The following is a 27157-nucleotide window of genomic DNA, read 5'->3' on the forward strand; positions in this document are numbered from 1 at the left end:
ATATATATATATTTATTTGTTGAAAATGTATTCGAGTTTATCAAAGGAAAGGAAGTAAGATAGATTTCTGGTGTCGTATCATTTCAAGGGTAAATTCTTGAATGGTGTCCCAAGTGTTCCTAGATGGTCTTACTGCGCAATGCCAGTGATACATCACCCTGTAAACCCTCGCCGTCTGATCTATGGGCTAATTCTACTACTACCATTGACAAAGTGATATATAGTTTCAAGAAACCATCTCTTCCTACATATAAACTGCTTTTACACCGACGGTAAAGAAATTTCTAGCAAACAGTATCATTATAAAGCTCTAATGTGTCCAAAATTATTTTGGAATGATCTAAATTATCTAAAAAAATCTGATTGAAAAATAATTCTACATTTTGAATGAAACTATCATGTTTAAATCCTCATAATTTAAAAAATCTGCTTTTTGATGCAACAATAAAGAGCAGTGGTACTTTAAATAATTCAAAGACCATTTATGGCCCTTGATAGAGATTTCTTAAAATTTCAAGAAGTTACAGATATTGGTACAATACGTCGGGACTCAAAAACAGCGTGAAAAAGTCTAATAAAGGCATCTTTTTTCTTTTTCTTTCTACTTAAAAAGAAAGAGAATACGACAGAGACCGCAATTACCGAAAATTGTTCCACTTCGAGTATTGGAGGAAATTCAATACCACAGTATCGTTTTTCGTGCGAAGATTGGATCTGAAATTCGTGCTAAGACATAAAAAAGGAGGAAAGAAAAGAAACCAACAGGACACTGTATTGCGTTACGTGGGAGTGTCACCGTCTGACGGCTAGATGGTATCTGTCCGTCTTTCAATGGTTAAAACGTCTTTGAGAAAATGCTAAGAGCTTCTCTTCCTCGAAAAGAAATCCGATGCTCAAAATGACAGAAGTGACGCTTTTTGCAGAAGATCGTTATAAAATGAATAACTAAAAAAAAATAAAAATAAGGGAACTAGGAATAACGTATGTCTTTTAAACGAATATAAACAGATCAACGAATTACCTTATCCAGTTGAACAAAGTATCTGCCAATTGAGATTGCAGAGCACTCCGTTTGACACTATCGACCTAATTTTATCTTTGTAAAACATCCCCATCGTTGTTCGTCACGCGTTCTTCTTTATCGAAGCAAATCAGTGAACAGTTTATCAGAAGCAAGTTAAGAACACTGTCCATTTGCGTTATTCTTTCGTAAGTACAATTCAATGATTCCAATTAGAATATGACGAAAGAAAAAGACAGTAGAATCGCATGGAACTTCTTTCTTGCTCGTGTAAATGCGATTTAATGAATTTGACAGTTCAGGTGGCGCTGCGTTTGATCCCGCCTCGAATCGAAGTCACGATCGAATCACAAGCTTTGCTGAGCTTACAAGGCAAATCCTGCGCAGATCAGGGCGGTAGAGGGGTTAAAAACTGCTTACACGTTAATCTCGAACCATCATCCTTCCCATCTGAGCTCTGTCCAGCTTGAAGATGCCGTAAGTCCCAGCAGCTATCCGCCAAATTTTACTTTCATTGATTGCAGTCCCATAATCTGGGTCTCGCAGTACCAGGAGATGCGCGTGAAGGAAAGCAAGAACAATCAGGACGCAAGAAACGTCGTTCCAGTCTGTCTGACGATGGCCGACACTAGCGCCACTATGGTATTCTTCATGTTTCTGATCCTTCTGTTCTATATTGTACCACTGCTGATCCTACTGATCTTGTATACGTTCATCATCAAGCAGTTGATGCCCGATTCCAGTAATAGCAGTGATTCCTACCATGCCAGAGCGAAGAAAAACGTGATTACCATGCTGTTGTCTGTGGTTATCAGCTTCTTCGTCTGTTTATCGCCATACAGAATACTTATCTTTTACATAGTGATTGCGCCGGCTGAAAAAATCGCTGCTATCGACCGAGACACATTTTTCGCGCTTCTTAATTTTAGCAGGATTATGTTTTATCTGCACAGCGCTATTGATCCAGTATTATATAATTTAATGAGCAATAAATTTAGAAGAGAATTTTTAAAACTGTGTAGAATTAAAGGGTGCAAAAGGAGAGCGTCGAGGAATAACATGACTGGAACCAAAAAAAATATCAGTGAACAAAAAGAAAACTTCGTATGATTCATGTTTAATGATAGGAATAGTGATTGGGCTACGTGAATTATGAACTGTAAATAGCGCTAATCAAAAAATGACGATCTCACTGACAGTATTGTAAACGTGCATTTAGGCAAATATAATTTTTTCTTACCATTGTGATGGTAGGAATAAAATTAGTACGTATGCTTCGTTTTTACATTGCCGACCGATGGTAACCTTTTGTAAATGCGATGAGTGATAACATTCCATGTTATTTCACTGAACGATGTTACTGTAATATATTTATAAAATTATTACACAAATATATTATAAGATAAATTAGCCATCGATGATTATATTCCAAACTGTAAAGAATATAAAAACTATTTCTTTCTAAAAACAAATTATAATGCTTCGCTTAAAAAAAAAAAAGGTTAACTATGTGAGATAAGATATATAAAACGAAAATAGTATAAAGAAATCGTCAATTACCGGTAAAAAATTTGTTCACAGTCCCATCCTACTAATGGTCACCTACGAGGAGGAGGAGAATGCCGACGGTACGTACATTCCGACCTGTAACACGGTTGCCAATACATACTGGACAAAGGGTTTCGTCTTATTCACAATAATTGTGTTCTTCGTGATACCGCTTCTGATCCTGGTGGTTTTGTATACGGTGATAGCACGATATCTGATGACGAATCCAACGATTAGTCGTGGGTCGTCGAATAACTTGCTCAAATATCGCAAGCAGGTGATGCTAATGCTGGGAACGGTAGTTCTTTGTTTCTTTCTGTGCCTGCTGCCATTTAGAGCGTTGACGCTCTGGATCCTGGCTGTTCCACCGACCAGGATCGTGAACCTTGGTATTGAATGCTATTTTACCTTGCTCTATTTCTGTCGAGTGATGCTATACCTAAACTCCGCCATTAATCCCATTCTCTACAATCTGATGTCCACAAAATTCAGGGAAGGGTTTCTCAGGTTATGTGGCCTAGGTCCTAACAAAAGGAAGAAGAAGAAAACTTCGGAAAAAACCGGTACTTATACCACTGGCTCAACCAACTGTAGCAGCAATCATTCGGATTTTTGGAGAAGACATAGCAGTAACAAAAGTAGCAGCGTTAAGGTGCCGTGCAACAACGTGTCCGCGGAAAAACAGATGAAAGTGCCGCTTCAAACGACGGTTGTTAGTGGAAGAATCGTTAAAAAGAAGCAGGAAAGTTATGTTTAAAAAAAAAAAAAAAAAAAAAAGGAAAAAAGGAGATGATAAGTTTTAAAACTGTGATCATTCAAATCATTCCATAATATTGTAGTATCACTCGAACATCGTTCGTACTTCTATGTGAATTGTGTTTTATAAAACATTTATTTATTAGGAACTGACTTGAAGTCGCTTAATAGACAATGAAACAGTTGATTCGACATTAAATATTAAGTATCTAACCAGGCCAATGTTTAATGCTGTTGTTTCTATTTTAAATAAAGAGGAAGAGTCAGAGAAAGGGGGGGGGGAGAAATATAGAACGAATAATACATGTTCAATGCACTATAGCAATTACTAATGGTAAAAAATGATCATTTACTTAAAAATACGTATGTTACTTCCTCTCAAAAACATCAATCTGCATAAGATTATGAACGATACGTTAGAGTCGAATTATTGTTACATAGAACTTTGGAATCTGTGATTAACTAATCGTGTAAACGTCTACCGTGTATTAGAACAAAGAACAAGCAACTGTATCTTTGGATAGAGAAAAGATTAAAGATAAACTGTGCAGTAGATAAAATTGTATTAATTTTGAAGAACCAAAGGGATCTCAGTTTATAGCTTTACTTTACTGTTTGCTATGATACTCGTATTCGAAAAGTAAGACATAATCCCTATGAAAAATAATATGCATCTTTAAGAATGTACAAAACGATATATTACCTTCTTATAAGTTTTAAGTTCCTATGCGTTTATAAAATAATAGTTGAACCAAGTGCTATATCTATTCATCTGATATTAACCGCACATAAAATTACGATAACTATTAGAATAATTATAGATATTTTTAACAACTCTAGATGAAATCTTTTTTCATGAAGTATTTAAGAAAATATTAAAAATATTTAAGAAACGACAACGCTAGTCTACAAGCTTTAAATAATTATTTATTTAATTAGAATCGTAACGCCACTTGTGCATTGATATTTTTATTATTGCGAATGCGATAATTATTAATACTTTATTGCTCATGATGTAGCAATAAATAACAAATTGATTTAATTACGCATTAAATCATTCCAGTAGTGTTTAAAAAGTGTACACTTTCCACTTCAATTCTTAAATATAGGAAAACTTGTATCTCATTTTTGTTATAGGAATCATTTAATGCAAAAAATATTTAAATATCTAAGATACATAAGACGAAGTGGAAAAAATATTCTTTGGACAGTTTTCATGTTGTACAAATTCTCATAGTATTTAATCGTTCTTAATAATCTTGTAAATATTTTGTAAAATAAAGTTGAAATAAGTTAAAATAATACTAATAATATCATCATGAGATTTTTAAATAATAACTAAAATAATTAATCAAATTGGAATAATTTTTGCACAACCGACAAAATAAAAAAAATTAATGCAATATATTCCATCTTGTGCATTCTAATATAATAATATATTATTTAATAATATAGTTGTAAATTAAATAAGTTACCTAAATAGTAGTAAAAGCTTCAAAACTATCTTAAATGTCAATATATCTAATGTTTTACATAAAGGAATAAAGTACTAAAAGTTAACAGTAACTGTAAGCTAATACTATGGAATTATTCTACTAAATTAGTTTTTTCGTAATCGTATTTTACGAATATTACATCATGAGCCAAATTGTCAGATCTAACAACCAAGGAATAGACATAATAACCCTTTGATTCCATGAAATCAATTAGTTCCTTTTTCCCATTCTCAACATGGGAAAATTCCACCGAAAGTGTCTAAAACATAATTCAATTATTACTTTCAAAGTACAACTTTTTATCAATTGCATTAATCAGTTTGTTCAATTCACCTCTATGTTTATCATATCAAACGGGATAGTTTTCAATACTTTAAGCTCATGGCCCTCTATGTCAAGGCTGAAATAATTTACAGTGGTCACATTAAGAGCATACATTAAATGTATAAAAGGAAAACATTGAACAGAAACATGAATTCCGCTATGAGCGACATCAGGGGAATTCGGCAAATGGCTATCCGAAGCATTTGGTTCATGAAGACGCCCTACATTATTAGCCATCAAGAAGGAATTCTGAAAATTAAAATATTGTAGAGTTAAATAATTGCATTTATTGCACAATTCTTTTTTTTCACTACAAACTACGAACTTTCGTACCACCGAAGGATATGGCTCAATGGCAAGACATGTCGGTGTCAGGTAAGCTTTTCTGTTCTTCTGCAGCATCTTACTGAAATTCAAAGGATCCGCCTCTATTAGAAGGCCGCTCCAATCGAGGAATCGCTCTAGTACCAAGGTATTACTTCGAGTCTCACCGTCGTAGGCGCCACACTCCACAAAGAAGCCATTTTTCTGTGTACAAGATTAACGTTATCAATTTGTTCAAATATTTAAAAAGCTGAATATTTTTTTTATTTGAATTGAAGCCACTAATAGCGTTACATGTAAACTTATTAACTTTATTTATTAACTTTATATATACTTCTTTTAATTTCATATTAAAAATATAATATAATTATAATACAATAGTTCGATATTACCTTATCCTTAAAAATTTTCCGAATTACACTTGCTTGTCCCATTGATGGATCTTCGATTTCTGGATTTTCTAGGTTATATGAATAATTCGGATTATATTTCCACAATATCCAATTCCGTCGAATATCCATCATATACCGCTGCCAATTTCTTGGATTCGATGGCGATTGCACTTTATCATTATACCATATAACATCTGCCGATAATTATGTAAATTAGATTAACAAAGTTATGCAAATACATAGAATCTTTCAAAAATGATCGCAATAGAACTGTATAAATTTTCAATGTAAATGAAAGTATGAGTTACTATGAATATTTAATGAATCGTTACATGCACTGTCCTTCATATAACGTTCGTAACATGTAATATTAATAACGTACCTTGGTAATTAAGTGACACGACATAACTGTAAGCTGAACGTATTCAATTAAAGTAAATATTACAGAGAGTAAAAGTGGTTTCAACAGCTTTATAAGATATTGAAAAGTAATAACTAGAAAACTAACAATAAAAAAATAATAACTAGAAAACTAATAACCACGGCAATTAATATTATAGATTGAATGTTTCTAAGGAACATTACAATATAATATATACTTTTCTTCAAATCAATTGTTTGTTAATTCTATAAACGTACATTAGATATATAAATTACATTTACAAAGTTATGTTAACACATAATTTGCAATAACCATCGACATCTAAACGTAAATAAATTTAATTTAAAATCTAAATCAATATTTCCTATTATGCTTTTGTGTATTATGTATGTTCAAGTGAACAATAGTCGTGTAACATAAACATAAATAAACGTCATAACTAACCAATAAAAGAAGGTTATGAATTATTTTGTATGGTTGAAGTTTAAATCACAGGTTAGGTAACAAGCGTATTTCATTGGTTCAAAGACAATATTTGTAATTTTGCGTAACACTGTTATCACATGACGATGTATAAACATAAACAAATGTAGTTATAACATGTATATGCTATGTACATCTACGCTTAATATGAAATTACTACTAAATTAAGAAAAATTTATAACAAAAACATAACATTTACATCCATTTTGTTCTATAATTAATAAACCTGTAGAAGCTTATCGAATTTTCTACAATTTTTTTACAACTATGTCTACATTATCAATTTTTTCAAAAATCCAACTAAATTAAACGATCGATTTTCTAAACTCACCGTCAGTAAAGTTATACCATCGACTCAAAGCTGCAACAGCAGTAAAAACAATGTTACTACAAATAATAACTTTTTCTTTTTCTTTTTTAAAGTTTACAGTATTAACAAGAATATTATCACACGTTTCAATAATTTTAGTCCGTCCTTCAATTAAAATGCAAATAAAAAAAGTAACGTATTTCAATTATGTATTTCATTTACATTTCTCATTTTATTTTTTCCATATAGCAACCTCTTAACTGATATACAATATTAAGAATTTCACATACCATCCCGATACAGTTCCTTCGAATATGTATCATGTTTTGTCTGGTTCAAAGGAAGGTAGGATGCAAAAAAGAATTGCTGAATCAGAATAATTGATACAATGCCTAATAAGAGGGTCATCGCGTACCACTTCCGTTTCCACAACGGTCTAAGAATATAAACATGAATACACTGATAACACATTTTTTTTAAATGATTACAAGATAGCAACAGGTTGGTGCTATCTTGCACGTAGTGACAAATAAGCTACTAGATCCACAAAATTTTAAAAAGAAACTGAGTCGCCGCACATAAGATTTTTAATTTTTAAACTTATCGCTTCAACTGCTTCGACTGGTCTGAGATCATACGTAGATTAATCAAAAAATAGTTTCACGCACATTTATTTTTGGATTTCATCATTATTTATTTTCATTCGGTATCAAATTATATCTTGACGAGGCATCACAAAAAAGTATCAATTTTCATTGTAATCAAACATTAATTGTTTATTGTTTTGAATATTTTGTTAGAGTAAGCAAACATAGGTTACAATCTGGAGGTAGCACAGAATACGTAACAGATCATTAAGGCGATCTTTTTCGGTGCACACTAATATCACATGTGAACTACATTATACACATACTTATACACATATTATATACACTTATACGCGACACACTTTTTAATCATATAAATGTTATTAACAGAACAAAAACGACAAAAGCAAACAGCACTTTAGACAAACTTGGATACTTCACATGGTCTTAATGTCGAAAAAATTTTTAGCGAGTAGTATTTTCATACATGACAGTTCATCGTGAATATTTTATTTCAAGTACATACCTGAACAGTAAGCATAAAAACGTATTTAAATTTAGCCTTAACGGTATTAAACGAATGCATATAGCCAACTGCTAATAAAACGATCGACGTTAAAAAATTTCGATTGACATTCCGACTATTACATGAACTAGTTAATTTAGTGAACAGTGGATAGAAAATTACATAAAGTTTCGACAACAAATGTTGGTTAAATTGGCTGATAACTCTAAAACGAGTACATACTCTAGTCAAATAGATATGTAACTATTTACAATATAAACAAATTGTAGAGTGTGTTGTATAATGTACATTATAAATATATACAAGAAAATATTTGTATCATATAGGACATTTTTATCAAACATATTAGTTAATTATGGAAAATTATTTTTGATATCTTGAAAATTATAGATATGTAATATATGTGTTTTAATACAAAAATGTATTAATGATAACATGAATATATTAACTGTTTTATCTACAGAGGAAGTTACAAATGACCAAGTGCAGATAAATAATTATTTATATTTTCAATTGTTGATAAAATTAGATTTAATAAAATTGCAAAACTACAAATACTTTAAGTAAACGCAAAGAATTATAAATTAAATATGAAAAACTGTTAACTACAATAATTATTCCTCTTACAATAATAAAATATGCAATGCACAATTAACTAATGAATATACAAAATCAAAAAAGAATGTTTAATTTTATTCAAAGTTATATGTATAAAGCATATGATTATACTTCCAAGAATTATAATCATATGCTTTATAAATATAACATTGAATACAAGCCTTCTGCGATTAAAATTTTTCTTAATAAATTTTGATAAAAAGCTGAGATTTGTCTTACTCGTTGAAAACTTCTTTTATGGATTGGTTATGGTAAAAATTAATTTTTCTTAATTTCAGAACAATATAATTGATTTAGACTTTAATTCACCTATGATGTTTTTTTTGTTTGTTTTATCAAGACTTTTGAGAATACTTATCAATGTTGTGTTTTTTTGCAATTTCAATATCATATGGTATTATAGGTTATGTATCTTAATTAACAGCAGAAACTCATTGTATGCTTCTGAATGAGAGTGAAATATTAATTTAAGAATTGATGCTTTTGTTTAAAATTTTGTTTCATACTAACTTAAGTAGAGAATTCCCTATTTGATGTATTGTTATATTAGTGTTAGTCTTTTGTTTATTTCTATGTTTATTCCTGATAAATTATTTGCAGATTAATTAATTAGATTTAACGTTATTATGTTTGATATTTTTTTATGTTCGCTTGGTAATTGTTTTTGGTTAAATCAGTAATGTTACCTCGAAATCTATCTTTTTGGTTTTCACTGTGACAGCCTCAGTTTTTATTGTCATTATCTCTGCGAAGTTAAACATACCAAGCTTCTCTTCATTCTATCTTCATTAATGTATGATTATCTCTTTCTGTGATAAGATATCTCACTATTTTAATTTTTTGTATATTCACCACAATTATAATAATATGGCTACAAAATTAATATCACTAATAATGTTAGAATATTAAAGACAAAAGCACAATCACTGATTGCACACAATCTCCAATGTTCACACTTCTTGATTAGACTTTGCCGTCTTTATTAACTTCCGCAAATTGTATTGAGTCTTTTCCAAGGTTTCTAGCTATCTTCTATATTTCCGTTGACGGAAAAGTGTTAGTAGCCGTGAATAAAGATTAAATATAAATTCAATTGCATGATTTTTTTTTTAATAAATAGAACTTTTAAATTATATAATTAATAATTACTAAATGTAATAGTATTCATTTATTTGTTTAATTAAGTAATTTATCCATATAGAGATTGAATGGTTTATTCAAATAATACTAATTATTAGGTTAAGTTCACTTATACACCCTAAATTTTTTCAAATATTATATTAACAAAAATTATTTATAAAACGTTGAAATTATCGAACAGAAAGGACAACTAATTTAATAAAATGGTGGAAGAAAATCATTGTATGTATTTTGTGCAAAGAAAGAAACGTTATTGCCGTATGACAGTGAAGAAGGGAAATAAGTATTGCGGTGAACACCAAGAAGTTTCATTACAATTTCGTACTGATAAAGAAAGAGTTGAAAATAAACGAATAAAATGTCCACTTGATTCTGCACAGTAAGTTTACATTTGTTACAAAAATAATTTCATATTCTTTTATATATATAAAATTTATAGATTGTTTCCAGTACATGTTATGAATCTAAGTTATCTAAACACTTAAAGGTGTGTAATGCAAAACGTCTAATTGATGCACAACCATCATTTATAATAAAAGGAATTAATGCTAATGAAGCATACAATGCCACGCAACATATACCACTCTCCGAGTTAAATGAACTTGTGATAAGTACAGTTATAGATAAAGTAAAAGATGTTTATGGTTAGTAATTTCTATTTTTCTTTATATTCTAACTTTTAAATTTCAGATCAAATTTAAATTTAAAAATTCACATATTCACATATTTGCATTTAAATTTGAACTTAATGTATAATTTTTAATTGTCTTTCATAGAAAAGTTACCAAGCTTTCCTGAAATAGTATTAGAGCATCAAATACTTAAAAATAAAATAAATGATGGATCTTGTGGAAAAAATATTAAGAAGCATCTCTTACAAAACTCATCATTGTTATCACACTTAGAACAGGCAAATCTTGTTAAAGAAAATACATGTTTTATTGAATTTGGAGCAGGAAAGGGCAAATTAACTTATTGGCTAGGTCAAATCTTAAAAAATTCTAAAGATTGTTGTATTTTATTAGTAGATCGTTCAAGTCATAGACATAAAAGTGATAATAAATTGAAGAATGAACAATCTCCCATTCTAATAAAAAGAATACGTGCTGATATTGCTGATTTGAAATTAAATGATATAGCAGAAATTCAAAAATTTAAATATAAAGTTGGTATTGCAAAACATTTGTGTGGAGCAGCTACTGGTATATATATTTTTTCATATACTTTTAATGCAGTAAGTATTACATTATACTTACATAAGGAAAAAAATATTATTTTGTAGATTTAACTTTAAATTGCTTAATTCAAGCAATGAATAGTGAGCCTAAATGCAATGTTGTTGGTTTAATTATTGCATTTTGTTGCCATCATAGATGTGAATATGCATCATATGTTGGAAAAGAATTTTTAGAACAGTGTGGATTTACACCAAATGAATTCACAGTTTTGTGTAGTATTGCTAGTTGGGCAACTTGTGGATCTGGTTTTAAAAAAGCACCTGTAATTGAAAATACTCAAAAAGATTCAGCAAGAACAAAGTAATATATTTTTTTTCATTATGTATGAAAAATAATAAGAAAACGATATTATATAATATTTTTCAGGACAAACATAAAAATTTTAACTTCGAGTGAAAGGGAAAGAATTGGCAAAAAAGTAAAATCGTTATTAAATTGGGGTCGTTTGGAATATTTAAAACGTGTTGGATTCAAAAGTAACTTAATTTATTACACTACAACTGATGTATCTTTAGAAAACATGTGTATAATAGCTACAAAAGATCAAATATAATAATTTACAAATATTGTCAATAAATTTTTAATAAAACAAAATACAGTTCATCATTTTGTACAATTTAATTCTACATGTAATCAAATAAATTAAAATATCTTTAATTCGAGATTACAACCGTTTCGAACTATCGTTACATGTGAATGCTGCACAAAGCATTCATTCCACCTACTATATACAACGCCCCGCCCAAATACAATTTGGTGTAACAGATTCTAATGCATTAAGTGATGCGTGTATTTGAGATGACTACGTCGTTGCATTGATGCTAGAACTAAATCATGTTTGTTACTAATTAAAAAAAATTTAATGAATCATCAGTAAAAACAAGCACAAGAAGAAAACCATTTCGTGGTACGTATTATATAATATTAATGCATTATTCTTATTTTTCTAAATTGAGGTTCCTCAATTTCATTTTTTAGAAGTTTATGTCACAGTTCATTCAATATATGTATGAATAGTATTATGTTTTTTAGTAAAATTATTTTTTTAATTAAGAAGTAACAAGTATTTCCATTAGTAAACAATATAGATGCAGTTCCATGTAATTCCTAACTTCGCAATGTTGACCTTACGCCACGCCTTCATTTCTTTAAGAGCAGATGACGCGAGTTTTGTGTCTAAAAAATAAATTATTTAAATTGTTAAAAAACAAGGCATTACTTATTTCTTTAGATATGTATTTTTTATATCTCATAAAAAATAAGTACTTCACTGATTGACAAATGCATTGTTTTTAAATATTCAACATAACTATGATTAAGAAAATATATTTATTCTCTTCAGTCTAATTTCAAATTATTGGCATCAATAAAATTATTGATAAAAATTTAAGCACTGAAGGGAAAATTATCTTTGTTTTTTTTTCAGAAGAATCTCAGTCTAAAATTTATAAAATGTCCATTTTAGACGAGCGAGAAGATTATCTGAAGAATCCGTTCTTCGTGAAGCATGAATACGGTGATTTTACTCCATTTTATGTCACCGTCACTATCTGTTCTCTGATATTTGCATTCCTGTGTATTTTGAACATTGGATTTTGCTGGTGTTCCCGTCATCGAAATTATTGGCAAAGTCCTCATACTGGTGAGTTTTACATAAAATATTTTATCTACTTCAACTTATATGATCTTGTAATTTTCCATTGCATTTATTTAATTAGGAAATAGATGGATTCAACCATTATGGACAGTATTACCGCATAAAACACCACCTTTAGACTTAAGTGAATTAGAACCTGGATGTGCTTTTCAAACACAAGAGAAACAGGAGGTTTTACAGTATCACAATCCTAAACCATATGGAACTGCACTACAAACACAGGAATATATGGAGATGCAAAAACGTGAGAGTGAAATTTAATTAGTTCTGATATTATATACAAATATATAAACTCATGAAAACATTAATGTTCAGTTAAGAACATCAGAACTATCATACAATCGTACAAACTGATCTATTATAATAGCCAAAGTTCAAAAGTAGCAACTGTACAAAGTGCACAAAGTGAAATTGCACAATTTAAAAAATCACTTAAGTAAAAAGTCACATCAAAAATGGGGCTACATATATTTTGGCCAGCAACTACCTGTTTAACCCTTTTTGTTGTTTGCGTAATAATGATACTACTAAAGTATGGTATGCGTATTTGTAAACTACGGCACACACCGTTGCCATCTGACCAGGAATGGGAGGAAAAGGCATATTCGCGAAAACTTTCAGTCTCTATGGCGTAAAATTAAGTAGATATCACCATATGTTTTCACATCATATTGCAAATCTATTTCATATTAGGAAACAATTTAAATTAAACCAGAATTTATTTTAATATCTAGGGGTATGTTTACTTTGTATTTGATGTTGACATTTTAGTTCTTCTAAACATTGTTTTCCATATGTATTCTTTCCAAAAATTGTTCAAACGTGCACATACAGGATAGCATCACTTTTTTACTTTAAGATTATGTAGTTGTGTGCCTTAAAAAGTAATGCTATATGTCATTTATATGTCATCGTTTATATATAGGGTAAGGTATTTTAACGAATCTCCGTCCATTTATATATGTTATCTTAATAGTTTACATCTTAATAACAATTTATTCTATTAAACAATAAGTAAGCAATAACTTTTATATTTTTAAGCACTAACTTTGATATAAAATGCAGAAAAAGGACAAAATATTTGTGAAAAAAATTTTATAACTACGTTAGAAACAAAGATCTGATCCATTTTGTAAAATATAATGCTTGTTATCTAACAGCACTTTAGCTAACATCTGTAAACTTTTGTATTTTTTATATATGTTTTTCATATAAATAAAATATGCTTATCTTTATATAAAACATGCATTTTATTATGTAATTACATGTATCCTCTACATGTATCCTCTACTTTAAAAATTCGACAAGTTTATATTAACTAAAATCATTTGAAATTAATTAATGATTATATATATAATATTTACTTTTTATTGACAACATTGGATTTTTATTACATGTGTAACGGTTACACAATTATTTAATAAGTAAGTAGATACATTATACAATTTTTGCGTTCAGTTACAACGTCAGCTTGTAAATAAATCACTGACGATGATTTCTCACGAGCTACGAAATATTTGATTTAGGAAATATGAATTTGTTTTGATTTCCTAGGCAACTAAAACCTGAACTTCCTATTGAAGACATCTTTTTTTATAAACTTTTCTTTTTACTCAACTAATATTTTCATACTTTTTGATCTGATGCAAATTTGTTGTCACTACTACTATAGGAAGATAACGAACAGAATTTTTCTCTGTTTACGATTTGATTTCAAATTCGCTAGCGAGTTTAACCTATTAACATAACGAATAAAAAAAAGTTTTGAATGGCATAAAACAGTTAATAACATTTTGGAAAGACTTTTGATTATGTTGCAAATACAATGATGGATTGAAATTTGAAAAAGCAATTAACGCTTCTTTCTCCATGATGCTTCAATTCGCATTTCAGAGCAATTTTACTTCTAATTATTAGCGTATCTTCTATCGTTATTATGCTATGTTACAATGCATTTAAAACACGAAGAACTTCCATTAAGTTCCACACAAAGAGAGGTCAAGCATGTTATTATTTAATTATGTTCTAGTAGACGTTTAATGATAGTTAATTAAAAGAAACCATAGAACATAGATAATGCTATCTTACTCTATTAATAGATTCGTTTTTTAATTCTTTTTATGCATAATGATGATATGATGTACATATGTAGTCTAATCTAAGATCATTGATACCGATCAATACCGCTGAATGTACTTTTTTATACAGATACACTGTTATACACCCGGCAAAATTACCTGAATCAGCTGACGTTATTATTATCGAATTTTTTTGTTTTGTATACATCTAAACTTAAAAACAAATACAATCTTGTATTCGGAAGGGGAAAGGTTTGATTTCTATAGTTTCAATGGATCACCTCGTAGAGACCAGTTCTAATTAAGTTAATTAGTTCTCGGATCTACGAGAAGCCTGAGACTTTTGTATTATGTTAATTTGATTTTTATGCTCATTTGGCTTTCGTTATTATTAAGTTTTCCATTCAGAGACAATACGAGACACATATAACGACTGTATATATCGACGTTTCATTTTATGTAAGAGTTACGTTTTGTTGAGAAGAATCATTAGTACATATCAGAGAGATGGTAATAATTATTAAATCGTGCTTATTACGTAAGACAGTGATTTCCAAACTTAAGGACATGGCAGTTGCTAAAGTACATTTTCCAATTCACTCGAATTTAAAGATTATTAAATATTTATTTATTTTTAATTGAATTTTTTAATTGAATTTTCGTACAAAAGTAGTTTTTATTTTTGTTACTATAATTAAGTTTATGCATATCATTTCAATTTCTATTACTTCTTAATAAAAGTAAGAACGTCCGAAAAGTTTGGAAACCTTTGAATGTATGAGACATAGTTAACATCGAACACTGTATATTATGTGACAATCGAGAGGATATAATCTCTGTCCATAAACATTGTACCTGGCTTTAAGTGTAAATATCATTAATAAAAATAAATCGAACAGAGAATTAGCTTGAAACAATAGTATGTTTAAGAATGTGCGTGAGAAAGAATTCTAAAGATTTGATAAATGCTTGCGTAAATTTGTTTATTCTTTTAGTTAGAGGAAGACGAAGTTAATAGGCATCTTAAAAACATAGATACCATATATGATCGTACTTTTTTCTTCCTTTAATCTTTCGACGCATATCAAAAAAATAAAGATAATCTACCTCTAATTGGGGATTTCTATGTACGTTATGATCGTTGAATACACAATATAACGTTGAAAATTCAAATGGGTCAGTAACGATGTATGTTCTAGCATGAATATATTTCGTAAAGAATCACAACGGCAGTCATTTCATGTCGATTCTTGAAACTAGAGATTCACCACAGCGTATTGCTATACAATTATTATAGCTTGGAACATTTTGTCATCGACACAGTAGCATAATGTAATAATAGATTGTAATCTTATAAAAGATATAAAAAAAATCATTTTATTAAAAGTAACAGTCTATATATGCCATGTCAGTTGCATATTTTGCCAATTATATTTACAACCTAGTGGACATAATACTTATAAAACTAATTATTTAATGACTTGATAAATGAAAGCAGAAAAAGTATAAAAATAATAATAAGGAATAATAGATCTTTAATGACTTCATTACACTACTGTATCGAGGACAAAGTTTGTAATATTCACATGTAGCAATTACAGAGTCGGCGAAACTGCTAAAAAGAACATTATTGGGTCCAACTATGCATGTTACTGCGTTTGCATAGCAATTATTAATACCATTTGGCCACATATAATGGAAGTAATTCTGAAAACAGCCGACATATACGATCGATAATTATTACCGACGATCGAGCATATACCGACAGCAACGTTCGAAAACGTTTGAAAATTAGATTTACGATCGTATTTAAATTACAATCACTGTCAGTACTTTAAAATACAGAACTTTTCTTCTCCGTCCATTTAATGTTACAAGCTCACACTAGATAATATTTGTTTGAAAATTAGAATTTCACGTGGAAAAGACAAGATTGTGTTTTCGTTGCCTGTTGTCGAAACAGATCGCTGCGCACCATCTTGAGTGATCGACTGACGATTTTCCTGTTTACTGTTTACCCGACTTCTTATTCGCTCGTTCTCCTAAAACCAATCAAATTATTAACATGAGAGTCAAATTTCTTAGTTATTTATAAACGTTATATTTTATGAAATATTTATTTTTAATTTCCATTTAGTTGTTTCAACGAATTTTGTAATTTCATTACTTATCAACTATCGATAATAAATTTGTAAAAATTATGAAATTCAGTTATCATAGCTATAACAAATTATCATTTATAATGAAAAAATATTGATTAATTAATTATATTCTACTTATCTGGTATATTATTTGTATAATTATTTTATGATCCAAAAGGAAGATTCATTCATGACAGAAAATTCATTGTGAAAAAGGGCTATTACGATATGAACAGGACACGTCCTCTTTAGATGTATGTTCTGTCTATTCAAACGTTGATACGGAACATTTATTGCTGCTATTGTCTGTGACTGTATAGAGAAGTTTCAATAAGCTATCTTTAACTCTGTCAATGCCATCATCAAGCATGCTCGATGAAGCGAGGTATCGCGACACTAATGCCGATATTAAGAGTACAATTACGCACTACTATAGAACACTGAATCTTAGACAACAGAGCTGTGACCTTCAATGAAATTATAAGAAACGTAGTTTTTATTTCGTTATATTATATTGATAACAAACTACCTTTTTTCCAGACATTGTAGGTTATGTCCAAAGGTATCCTATATCAATTGGACATATTTATGGGAGATATTGAAGTATCTTTCATGAAAGAAGATAATAAACATACCTTTGGGAGATTTCTTGGTGTTGGTCTCCGGTTTACACCTTTTTGTCAGTCGGCGCGTTTTGTCGCAGGAGGCATCACTGTTTGCTTTCAAATTGTCCACTCTCGCCATCTGCTGATTCACACATCCGCTCCACGTGCCCTTTTCGTACCGGCAAGCTGTATTCCCCACCACGCAGGGATAATCATACCACCATAAATTCTATTATTGTTCACTCATGATTTAAGTTAAGACGACCACGATGCACATACCGCATTATAAAATTAAGACCATCGATTCTTTCACTAATTTTTATCCATCTATTAAAAACACATTAGAGCAGTTTAAGAAAAAGTTGTCGTTCTACTTTATCCTAGGAGCTTTTACTTTCGAGAATCGAATACATGCTCGATGTATCGACTGTAAAATCTGATATATCTCCGAATCGACGAAACTTATTTCGATTTAATTCTAAATGTTACGTTTAATTCGATTGAAAAGACGCGGGGAAATGGAGGAGCGTTCATTAAATTACAAAGTTTCTTAACGGTTTGTGTACGTTAAATTTGATCAGTCTGTGTTTGATGGCGTTGCTCTAATGAGTTTTTAACCACAATTTTCTTCACCTTTTTCACTCTAACGTACTTCATAGCGTACCGTGAATAATTCACTACGAACAATTTTATCTCTGTTGAATCTGTTTTAGGTATCACAAAAAACGACTAAACAGTTATTCTGTCGTGCATTTATCACTAGCAGTTGTGCACCGTTGTCTGAAGTCATCAATAAATTAAAACACGTTCTTCTTTCTTTTATTTAGTTAATTAAGGTATTCTTGAGTTACTCACTAATTAATCAGGTTTATTAATTTTCATTCTATATAAAGAACTTTCTAACCTTGTCATGTCCCTAGGTTTATAGGGTATATTAATTATCAAGAGATACATCGTATACTGTTTATAAGTAAAGTACAAACGTAGTTTGAAACTAAATATAATATTAAGAAAAAGATGTGTATTTTGTAGCATATAAAAGCTAATCTTTGTTGATGGGAGATAATAGAGAAATGTTTAATTATGAAGTGTATTTCATTTCATTGAATCTTTTCTATTATTTTATGAAAAAAATTACGAGAAACCTTCTGATGATTTAAATAAGTAAGTATTCTATCATAAGAGATGTATAATCTGTTTAAGATATCAAACTCGATTAATTGAAATTATGAACTGTATTCATTTTTCAGTATAAGATGATAAACTCTTCATTATTAAAGGAAATTAATTAAATAATCTAAGTCAGTTCGCAATGGAGGACGTCGAAGGTGAAACTGAATATAATAGGATGTACCTTTTTTGCATTTCTTTTCAATAGTCTTGGTCTGTTCGCAGGACTTGTCGCCCTTCTTAAGGTTCAGAGTGCGGGACCGTGTGTTGGTTTTCAAGTCGCATTCCGACCATTGACCCTTCACGTATCTGCACGAAGTGCTGCCGGATGCTGCGTCAACAGATGCAAAACGTCAATAGAGATAATTGGAGGCACGACCGATCAAGTGGACAGAGAAATTTCCGAACGGACAGGACGGCCCTTAATTACGATCTAAGAGTTCAGCCCTTTTCTCATTACCTATTCAATATGGTGTTCTAGGCAGATTAACATATTAACAGTTGTAGCTATCTTTCTATAGAAAACGTTAAATCTTGTTCATTCTTTAACTGATAACTATGGCTATCTACATTTCAAAAATATACATCTTAGTAAGTTTTTAAGATACAAATTAATATTTAAAAATTTTCTTTATGCTCAAGTAAAATAGGAATTGTTTTATTCCTTTATTTTTTTTTTTTTTTTTATAAAAATTAAAGTTTGAAATTTATAATTTAATTAATAATATCTAAAATTTCATGGTATAAAAAATTAATAAAAGTAGAATATATATATATCTATGATCTAAGAAAATATGAAAAATTCTAATCATAAACAAAAGTAGGAGAAATAGTATTCTTCACGGTATCATCGGATAGAATCATACATTGATATAAATAAAAGTAGGAGAAATAGTATTCTTCACAGTATCATCGGATAGAATCATACATTGATATATAATGTCGAGTATTCACAAAATTTTCGTAATTTCGAATTTCTAGCAAAACTTCGTGCATCCCTAGAGCAGCCTAGAAACTCGTGGAGGAAAATCACTAAGGTAGAGAGGGGATAGGAAACGAGCAAGTAGAAAGTTGCAGTAACCAAGAGGCATGGCACAAGCTTCGTAGTTCGACCTGCAATTCAACGTGATCCTCGAAGTTGGAATTTCAGCGGCGGCCTTCTTTCGGCGACTTGTTCCGCTTTGAAAAGGAGTTCGAAGAAAAGCCCTCTTCCCCTTTCTCCGTTCCGTGAAGCTCAATCCTGGACCGAATAAATTTCTAAGACCAAATGATCTTAGTCGACAATGAAACGGTGCGCGCCACTGGATGATATTTCAATTGTATTCTCAGTCCTGGCCGCGGGAGAGGAAGTTCGAAAGATGAGAGAAAGAGCTGCGCAGAGACAAAAGCATCTTTTCATTCCGTAAGCCAGGGTTCGCGATACCACGCTTCAATCTGCTACGAGGACTGTCTTTTCTTGGTACACTCGATTGACCCTGCCAATGTGTCGCATTATCTTTCGCTTCTTTTCTTCTGCGTTCACTGATGTCAATTAAGAATTAATTATTTTTCGTGGTTTCTAGGACTGTCAAGGATAAAAACTCATGGTGGAAATTTATGAGCCATTCGAAATGGTGAAAATCACATAACAACGGAGTACTTGAAGAATAAGAAGTATCCTAGAAGTATTTAACACTAGAAACAGAGACAGAGAAAAAGTAGCAACGTTTTAAATACTATGATATTTGAAGTACTGAAAGGTTCAGTAATGTCGACCCAATTTTAATAAAAATAGTCAACATTCCCTGAGCTAAAACGTCGAAACAAATTCTCAACGTTTCTCCGCATAAAATACTTTTGAAGAGGATCCAAAGGAATATTATAGTGTGAATGTGACTTCTTTTCGTGTGGAAGCGTAATTAAAGGGAACTCGTAAGCAGAGTCCGTCAGAACTCGTTACAGACGCCATGGTGCTACATCACTGACCTCTCCGCGAGCAAACAGCCTGACTTGAACACCTTGTAAACACTTATCAGATATTAAGTTTCTTCATCTCTCGACGAAACTAACAAGGAATCTGCGCGGAACTTCCAAGATTTCAATTCTTCTCGTTGATCTTCCAAAACTCCACCTACAAAGGAACTTTTAATGAAGACTTTAGAAGATCGTAAATAAATCTACCTAGAAAACCTTGAAAATCAAAGTGAAGAATACTTCAGATTCTATTTCTTCTTTAGAAAATAAATCAAGGATACAGAATTAGAAGAGTTACGATTTCCTATTATTCTCTTACAATTTATCATATCAGTCGGTCTCAAAACTGGGAAAATAGTATTCTTGAAATCGACTTCGTCTTATTTCATCGTGAAGTATGTATAGACCCTTAATTAAACTTAATACCTCGTTCTTTGGTGCCACGAACGGTTCGCACAAGAACCTCCTTGTCGTCCTCCTCCCACAGATCAGATTCTGCCTTGGCGGTGACGATGATCATCAACAGGGCGACACCGACCAGCGCCAAACTCCACCACAGCTTCATTCTTCAAACATAAAAAGAGAAAAAAGAGGATGAAATGAACGTCTCGTTAATCTTCTCCTTCTAATCAGCGTTGTTTTAATTATTACACAAGCATCGAAAACTCGGATTGGATAGGCTTTGATGAGAAAGAAAGGTTTGCTGCAAATTGAAGATGGCTAGAATCAAGGTGAAGCTATCATGTTCCTATTCAACATTGCTGTCTCACCGTAGAAAATATGACGTGACGGATGGGTATAGCCAAAAAAATATTGTGTTCCATAAAGATGGAACAATGTACTTTCGAAAATTTTTTATTTGTCTCGTTTCTCGCGTTTTTCCCAGTTTTCGTGGAAACAGATTCGAGTGTTCGTTAGAAAATCGTGCGTGAATCGATTTTCACTGCACAAATATAAAATCAACGGGCGATATTCTCTTTTTTTAAATTCTTTTTCTCTTTCTCGCGAACGTTTACCATTGCACGAGGTTTGAACGTTATTTTTTCTCTGAATGGCACACCCAAAATTTACGGATCAATTCGTTCGTGTCACTGACGCGAAATTGGAACTCCCGTATGGGAAGAACTAATGTTTTGACAGTTACAGAATTCTCGATGGTTATTGCTCCATTGGTATCGAACTGATTATGGCTCAACTTTCGTACGCTGATCGAATCGACCAAACGAGGTTCACTCGTTAAGGTAAGCATTTAATTGTACGATATATTATCGTTGTATGCGTTAATAATATTGTAACAGATAATGTTTTATTTTACAGGGTCTATGCTGTTCGAGTGGGTAATTGCCCGTTTTATTTCGAGCGATAAGTTATGTACGTGTAAAAACATTGCTCGTAGTTTGCATATCACCAGGAAAGTTTTGCCCACTTGTCCCTCGTAAATTTTGTAATCTCTCGACAACATGGGAAGTACTAATTGCCAAAGCTGTAAGCCTCAATGAGTTCTCCTTGTAATTATTGGAGTCAACGAGAGACCATATTTTGGAAGAATCAGACTAAGTGACTGATCAAGTACATGTCTAGTGTTTTCTGCCTTGATATTTGATTGCACACTAGGAATAGGTTTTACTGAAAACAAATAGAGATTTGTTGCATAAGTTCTCATAAATATTTTTATAAATACTGGTAATATGAAGAAATATGTATAGGCAAGATTGAAGTCTTGATATCTTGTTAATATTTCTATGCACAGAAAGTACATTGAACTAAATCAAATCAAGTAATACTCTAAGCCTTCAATATTGTTTATTTACATGTTCTAATATTACTAATAATTTCAAAAATATTCAGAACATTATATGACCCATTGTATGTGTATACCGTTGTTTGACACAGATATATGCACTGGTTAAATCGCCATGTTAATTAATAGGGAAGTGCGGGGGCGAGAAAATTATACCGAAAGCAATTCGTCGCCCTTCTATAGGAGGAAACGTTCGTTTGTCTCTTACATTTGCACCGCAATTACTGAAATCTTGTCCATTTGTGTCAACGATTTCGACAATCAATGCCAATGAAACAATGATACGTTTATCTCATTACCAAGCTACTCTGCGGTGTAATCAATCGAAATTGTTCGGACAATAAACGCCGAATAACCGGTTTACACGCACCGATAGCCTTGATTTTATATCATCAGGGGAAAGTTAATTTTGCATTACCGCGGAACGCCATCGCCATCGATAAAATATTCATGGTTTTATGTTTCGAAAACCGATAAAGAGGCAAGCTTTATTTGTAATTCTTCTTTTTCACCGTATCTTCATGTCAGCAAGCGTTTAAAGGACATAAATTACTTATTTTGAGAAATACATTTAAGAGGATCAAGATACATGATACGATACATGATAATATAAATAATATCAGAAGATAAATGAAGACAAGAATTGATGTAATAAATAACAGATAAAGACTTATCACAGAGATAATGAATAAATAAGTGAAAAATGAAAAAAATTTTTGGTAAAATAATAAGATTAGAAGAGAAAGAAGGAAAAGGAAAACAGATTCACGCAGTACTTGCTCGCAGAATATGTATTTTATGAAAAAGATGATTAGGTACAGGCCTTTAAGAATTATATTAGAGTGTGCTTCCCTTTCAGGTGTAGAAGAGTATAAAAGAAGTATAAAATGAATGATAAAATACTCCTTTTGAAAAAATGTTCATAAAGAAGAAAAATACTGTGTCACGACTTCAAACCATCTACTTTAAATCATGTATCTACAGAATTTAAAATAAGTATAGTTTACTTATCTTCTGTTAAATTTGTTTTAACTAATACAATTTATTCTGAGTGATATTTTCTCTAAAATATTTGTTTTCAGCAATACGTTTCCATTAAAAAAGGAATTCAATTATATCCAAAGGAGCCATTGGTACTTATAATGTATACAACTAATGCTGCATAAATTTATTCAGAATGATTACTATTAAAGCGTCAAGTGCAAAAAATTATTTTGTAATAACCATAGTATTAACTTGTAAGGCAAGAAGTTAAGAAATAATGGAGAAGTCCGAAAATAAGATGGATATTTCTACAAAAAAAAAAGAAAAATATATGAATAACAGAACACTGGAAGAATAATCGTGAAAATTGAACGTCACGCGGTAATGAATGCCACGTTTTAATTAATTTCCTAAAAGAAACAGTAGAAGGACGATATCGATTCAGTTACTTGCTAGCTGTTACAAAAACTGGAGATTGAGAGAGCATAGTAGAACGGCGTGGGGTAAGAAGGGTGGGGAGGGAAAAGTACTATGCAAATTTTTATCGCTATGCGTCGTACAGTAAACTTTGAATCATTTTCACTAATAAGCTCTCCTAGAAAGTATTACGTGAAAATTCCTAATTGTTACTTAGTGACTAACGCCGAATCGCAGACTCAATTTTCTTGGAATGAACAACTACATACAATTAATGATTAGTGAGTGAACTTAGCAGCATTGCTATAGAAATGATAGCTTTGCTATGGTTATTTGTCGCATGCGTTCTAAATTGAAGTAAATTAATATTTCGTGGTACTCGCATAAAACTATTGCTTCTGGCGTTCATTGTTTCAAACTTTATTTTGATGGAACAAGAACGAACTGTATTTCAACTTGAAAATCGCGATTTTAGCTTTCATTCTATTTGACTTGTTCCGCGTACACACATATCCTTTCCAACGTTTTTCGACAGAAATCGATCATTACTAAAAATTACAGCAGATGTTGTTGGTCTCTTCGCTAAAAGCGAACACGATTTGGAGTACTACATGAGTATAGAATATATCGGTAGAGATATTATTATATTTCATTATCAATTTAATTATTACAGAAATGTTGGAAAAATTGGAAGTTGGAAAGGAAAAGGACATCATTCGTGCAATCAAGGTAACAATAATTTTTTAATGTGGAGAGAATGCGCGCCACGATGTATTATAATCTCGTTTCGACGAAAGGGATGTTAATTAATCTTAAGAAGCAACTGTCTTCGTTAACGTGGCGTTACAAACGAGAAACTACCCCCTAACTTTTTAAATTTATAATTAAGCTGGTTCCTTCACCTCCTTTTTCACTCTTCTTTTCAGAAACTTATATTACAGTTTGCTTAAATTGAAACATACTCTATCTACTTAGTTCTACCTTCGAGACCTTGTTAATATTTAATTCCTGGATTTAATAATTATGTCACTGCATAACAAGGTTTTTCATTACTTCATTAAAATTAATGTTACAAAAGCGTGTCATGTACCTACGATTTATGAGACACAAATTTCATGTAACTCGTGTTTCAACCCCTATATTTGTAAAGATAATCAAAATTCCTTTTTTCGCTACACTACCTTACACAATAAAAACTGGATGACTTAGAAAATATAAATAGCTCAATTGGTTAAGTACTCGCTCCTTATTCCAAAAGTAACAGGATCAAATCTTGACGGAGATTAAAAATTTTTTTTCATCGAGTATTGTGACGGTGAATAGTAATAAATTAAATTACATTAACCTTTTTATACAATTGTTGTTAAACATTAATTGAGTTATCTAGGAAAATAGTTTCTCTATAGAAGAAAATATTTCACAAAGTAATAAGCAATGACCGCACTTTTAGATATACGGAAACCAGAATTCAGAATCTCAACGGGATGGAGAGGCTTGACATGAAAATAGCTGTTTGAAGGCCTTGGTAGAATGAATTTTAATGAGGGACCGGGGGTGTAGGCATAAGAGAATGGCACAAATCGGCCCGAAACCAACGACGAAAAGTTTAATAACCGCGCGTTAATGAACGGCAGCTGCAGTTCCGCGAATCGTGCTTGCAGCCGTGCCATTTCGCACAGGCTGCATTCTTATGGGGTGAAAAGAACGGCCACTGGTGAGAGAAAAAAAGAGCGTTGGAGAGAAAAGTGTATGATAGGGAGGGGGAAGGTACAGGAGGAGTTGTAGAAGAACAAAAGGAAAAGAAGAAAAGAAGTTAAAAATCGGGAACACGTGGAGAAAAATCGAAAGAAATGAAATAATGGAAATTAAAACCGCGCAAGAAAAATACAAATGTGGGAAAACGGTCTGACGAAGCAAAAGGAAAGGATGTCTTAAAGTGCGAAAGATCAATAAAAATAAAAAGGAACGTTGATGGAAGAGGTGTAATTGAGTGAAAAAAGGTGAGAGACGGGAGCATGTATGTAAGTTCTAGAAAAAGAACTGGAAGAAAAAAAAGAAATGAGATGAAAAGAAAGAAATAGCAAGAGATTGAAAACGTAATTGAAGATAAGAAAAATATTATAATAAAAGGGAGAATAAATGCACTGAAGCAATAAAGTGGAATAGAAGAGCAAGAAACAGAAGTGGTTTAAGAAATATATATAATTAAAAAATTCAAGAGAAAAATAAGTAAAAGGACAAAATAAAATATACTTGATGATGAATAAAAAGTAAGCATCAAATAAAGCAGGAAGCTGAGAGACAAGAGAAAGTGATAAAAAGAAGATAAAAAATAAATTAATCATATACATAAAACACCAGACAAACGAATGATAAGGAGACTAAATTAACTGGAATATAGATTACAAATAAAGTTCTTCAAAAGAATTCCCTAAGGATTTATATTCTTCCTATCATTCATTAATTTATTTCATTAATTTCATTAAAATCTAACTAGTATTATTATTAGCGAGATTATAACATTTGAATGATACAAAGCAAAAGACTAACATTCCTCGAATTATTGTACATTTCTAATTAACGTTACACATTGTCACTTTCAGGTTGCGCCGGTATGCGATTAAACGTTCATGTTAGCACAGGCTATTCAATACACCGTAATTATAATTTCGAAGCGACGTGACCATCGAGGAAATTTAATCTATTACAAAGAACATACAGTGTGAGCAATATTCAATACGTATCACTGCTACAATATTTGTGTATTGTATTAATTTTTAAGGTTAATTACTATTTTGTATATTACGAAATATTTTGTATTCTATTATTAATTTCCACGGATGCTCATTATTATTGCAAACGTTTGATTGTAGTCGAAATAAAACATGAGTATCATAATTAAAGATATTTTCGTTTGTTTATTTTATGTCTATTAACCATTTTCGTAATCTCTGATGATTTAACGAGACAAAATTTTAATGGGATAAAATTATTTCTATGTAAATTATTCTCTGATATACGTGTACGTAATATTTAAAAATGTAGCTCGATCCAATGAATTTCTCTCGAAAAAGCTAGTGCTTTTCGAATGGTGGTTCATAAATATGCGGAACGACGTGTGATAGCGCGACAAAATTGCGACAGTGCACGACGGCCCTGACCGATCCCGGCCACGGAAGCTGTACATTGATTTGGTAAAGGGTGCA

At 31.1% G+C, this 27157-nt stretch overlaps 6 protein-coding genes and 1 long non-coding RNA gene across 7 annotated transcripts in view; 4 read left to right on the forward strand and 3 right to left on the reverse strand.

The window, feature by feature from the left end:
• Positions 1-1618, reverse strand: part of LOC108554204 (uncharacterized) — a 4508-nt gene extending 2890 nt beyond the window's left edge. Inside the window, exon 1 of the long non-coding RNA XR_001890685.1 lies at positions 1442-1618. This is a non-coding gene — a long non-coding RNA (uncharacterized LOC108554204). The remainder of the gene's footprint in view (positions 1-1441) is intronic.
• ETHR (ecdysis triggering hormone receptor) overlaps positions 1-3326 on the forward strand; it is a 44978-nt gene extending 41652 nt beyond the window's left edge. Inside the window, exon 6 of the mRNA XM_017909406.1 lies at positions 2603-3326. Coding sequence (XP_017764895.1) covers positions 2603-3326 — 724 coding nt within the window. The remainder of the gene's footprint in view (positions 1-2602) is intronic.
• A 1586-nt stretch (positions 3327-4912) lies between these two features.
• LOC108554213 (uncharacterized) lies at positions 4913-7715 on the reverse strand. Its single transcript, XM_017909419.1, has 6 exons — positions 7327-7715; positions 7058-7087; positions 5862-6055; positions 5479-5673; positions 5155-5394; positions 4913-5080 (listed from the first exon to the last, which is right to left on the reverse strand). Exons 1-6 carry the CDS (start codon positions 7505-7507, stop codon positions 4913-4915), a joined length of 1008 nt encoding a protein of 335 aa, XP_017764908.1. The 5' UTR covers positions 7508-7715.
• Positions 7716-10110: 2395 nt separating this feature from the next.
• On the forward strand, positions 10111-11880 carry LOC108554205 (tRNA:m(4)X modification enzyme TRM13 homolog). The gene is made up of 5 exons (XM_017909407.1): positions 10111-10286; positions 10358-10551; positions 10684-11109; positions 11190-11445; positions 11512-11880. Exons 1-5 carry the CDS (start codon positions 10111-10113, stop codon positions 11696-11698), a joined length of 1239 nt encoding a protein of 412 aa, XP_017764896.1. The 3' UTR covers positions 11699-11880.
• Positions 11881-11926: 46 nt separating this feature from the next.
• On the forward strand, positions 11927-13069 carry wrm1 (wurmchen 1 transmembrane protein). Its single transcript, XM_017909409.1, has 3 exons — positions 11927-12052; positions 12572-12787; positions 12864-13069. The coding sequence occupies exons 2-3, from the start codon at positions 12598-12600 to the stop codon at positions 13061-13063; spliced, it is 390 nt and encodes a 129-aa protein (XP_017764898.1). The 5' UTR covers positions 11927-12052; positions 12572-12597; the 3' UTR covers positions 13064-13069.
• Positions 13070-13239: 170 nt separating this feature from the next.
• Positions 13240-13703, forward strand: wrm2 (wurmchen 2 transmembrane micropeptide). The gene has a single exon (XM_017909410.1). The coding sequence runs from the start codon at positions 13258-13260 to the stop codon at positions 13435-13437; it is 180 nt and encodes a 59-aa protein (XP_017764899.1). The 5' UTR covers positions 13240-13257; the 3' UTR covers positions 13438-13703.
• A 2139-nt stretch (positions 13704-15842) lies between these two features.
• Positions 15843-27157, reverse strand: part of LOC108554227 (uncharacterized) — a 31469-nt gene continuing 20154 nt past the window's right edge. Inside the window, exons 2-5 of the mRNA XM_017909425.1 lie at positions 21176-21315; positions 18981-19127; positions 17657-17812; positions 15843-16922 (exon numbers count right to left, since the gene is read on the reverse strand). Of these exons, the coding sequence (XP_017764914.1) occupies positions 16888-16922; positions 17657-17812; positions 18981-19127; positions 21176-21314 (477 nt within the window). The 5' untranslated portion in view covers position 21315 and the 3' untranslated portion in view covers positions 15843-16887. The remainder of the gene's footprint in view (positions 16923-17656; positions 17813-18980; positions 19128-21175; positions 21316-27157) is intronic.

This window comes from Eufriesea mexicana, unplaced genomic scaffold (genome assembly GCF_001483705.2).
Source record: "Eufriesea mexicana isolate 0111107269 unplaced genomic scaffold, ASM148370v2 scaffold18034, whole genome shotgun sequence".
NCBI lineage: Eukaryota > Metazoa > Arthropoda > Insecta > Hymenoptera > Apidae > Eufriesea > Eufriesea mexicana.

Excerpts from the sequence above, each read along its gene's own strand:
- wrm1 (XM_017909409.1), top strand. The coding sequence starts at position 12,598 with ATGTCCATTTTAGACGAGCGAGAAGATTATCTGAAGAATCCGTTCTTC. Across the intron at positions 12,788-12,863 it reads TTGGCAAAGTCCTCATACTG|GAAATAGATGGATTCAACCA; the intron begins GTGAGTTTTACA and ends TTATTTAATTAG.
- LOC108554213 (XM_017909419.1), bottom strand. The coding sequence starts at position 7,507 with ATGTGTTATCAGTGTATTCATGTTTATATTCTTAGACCGTTGTGGAAA. Across the intron at positions 7,088-7,326 it reads GAAGGAACTGTATCGGGATG|CTTTGAGTCGATGGTATAAC; the intron begins GTATGTGAAATT and ends CTGCTGTTGCAG. Across the intron at positions 5,674-5,861 it reads GGAAAATTTTTAAGGATAAG|AAAAATGGCTTCTTTGTGGA; the intron begins GTAATATCGAAC and ends TCTTGTACACAG.
- wrm2 (XM_017909410.1), top strand. The coding sequence starts at position 13,258 with ATGGGGCTACATATATTTTGGCCAGCAACTACCTGTTTAACCCTTTTT.
- LOC108554205 (XM_017909407.1), top strand. The coding sequence starts at position 10,111 with ATGGTGGAAGAAAATCATTGTATGTATTTTGTGCAAAGAAAGAAACGT. Across the intron at positions 10,287-10,357 it reads TGTCCACTTGATTCTGCACA|TACATGTTATGAATCTAAGT; the intron begins GTAAGTTTACAT and ends GATTGTTTCCAG. Across the intron at positions 10,552-10,683 it reads TAAAGTAAAAGATGTTTATG|AAAAGTTACCAAGCTTTCCT; the intron begins GTTAGTAATTTC and ends TGTCTTTCATAG.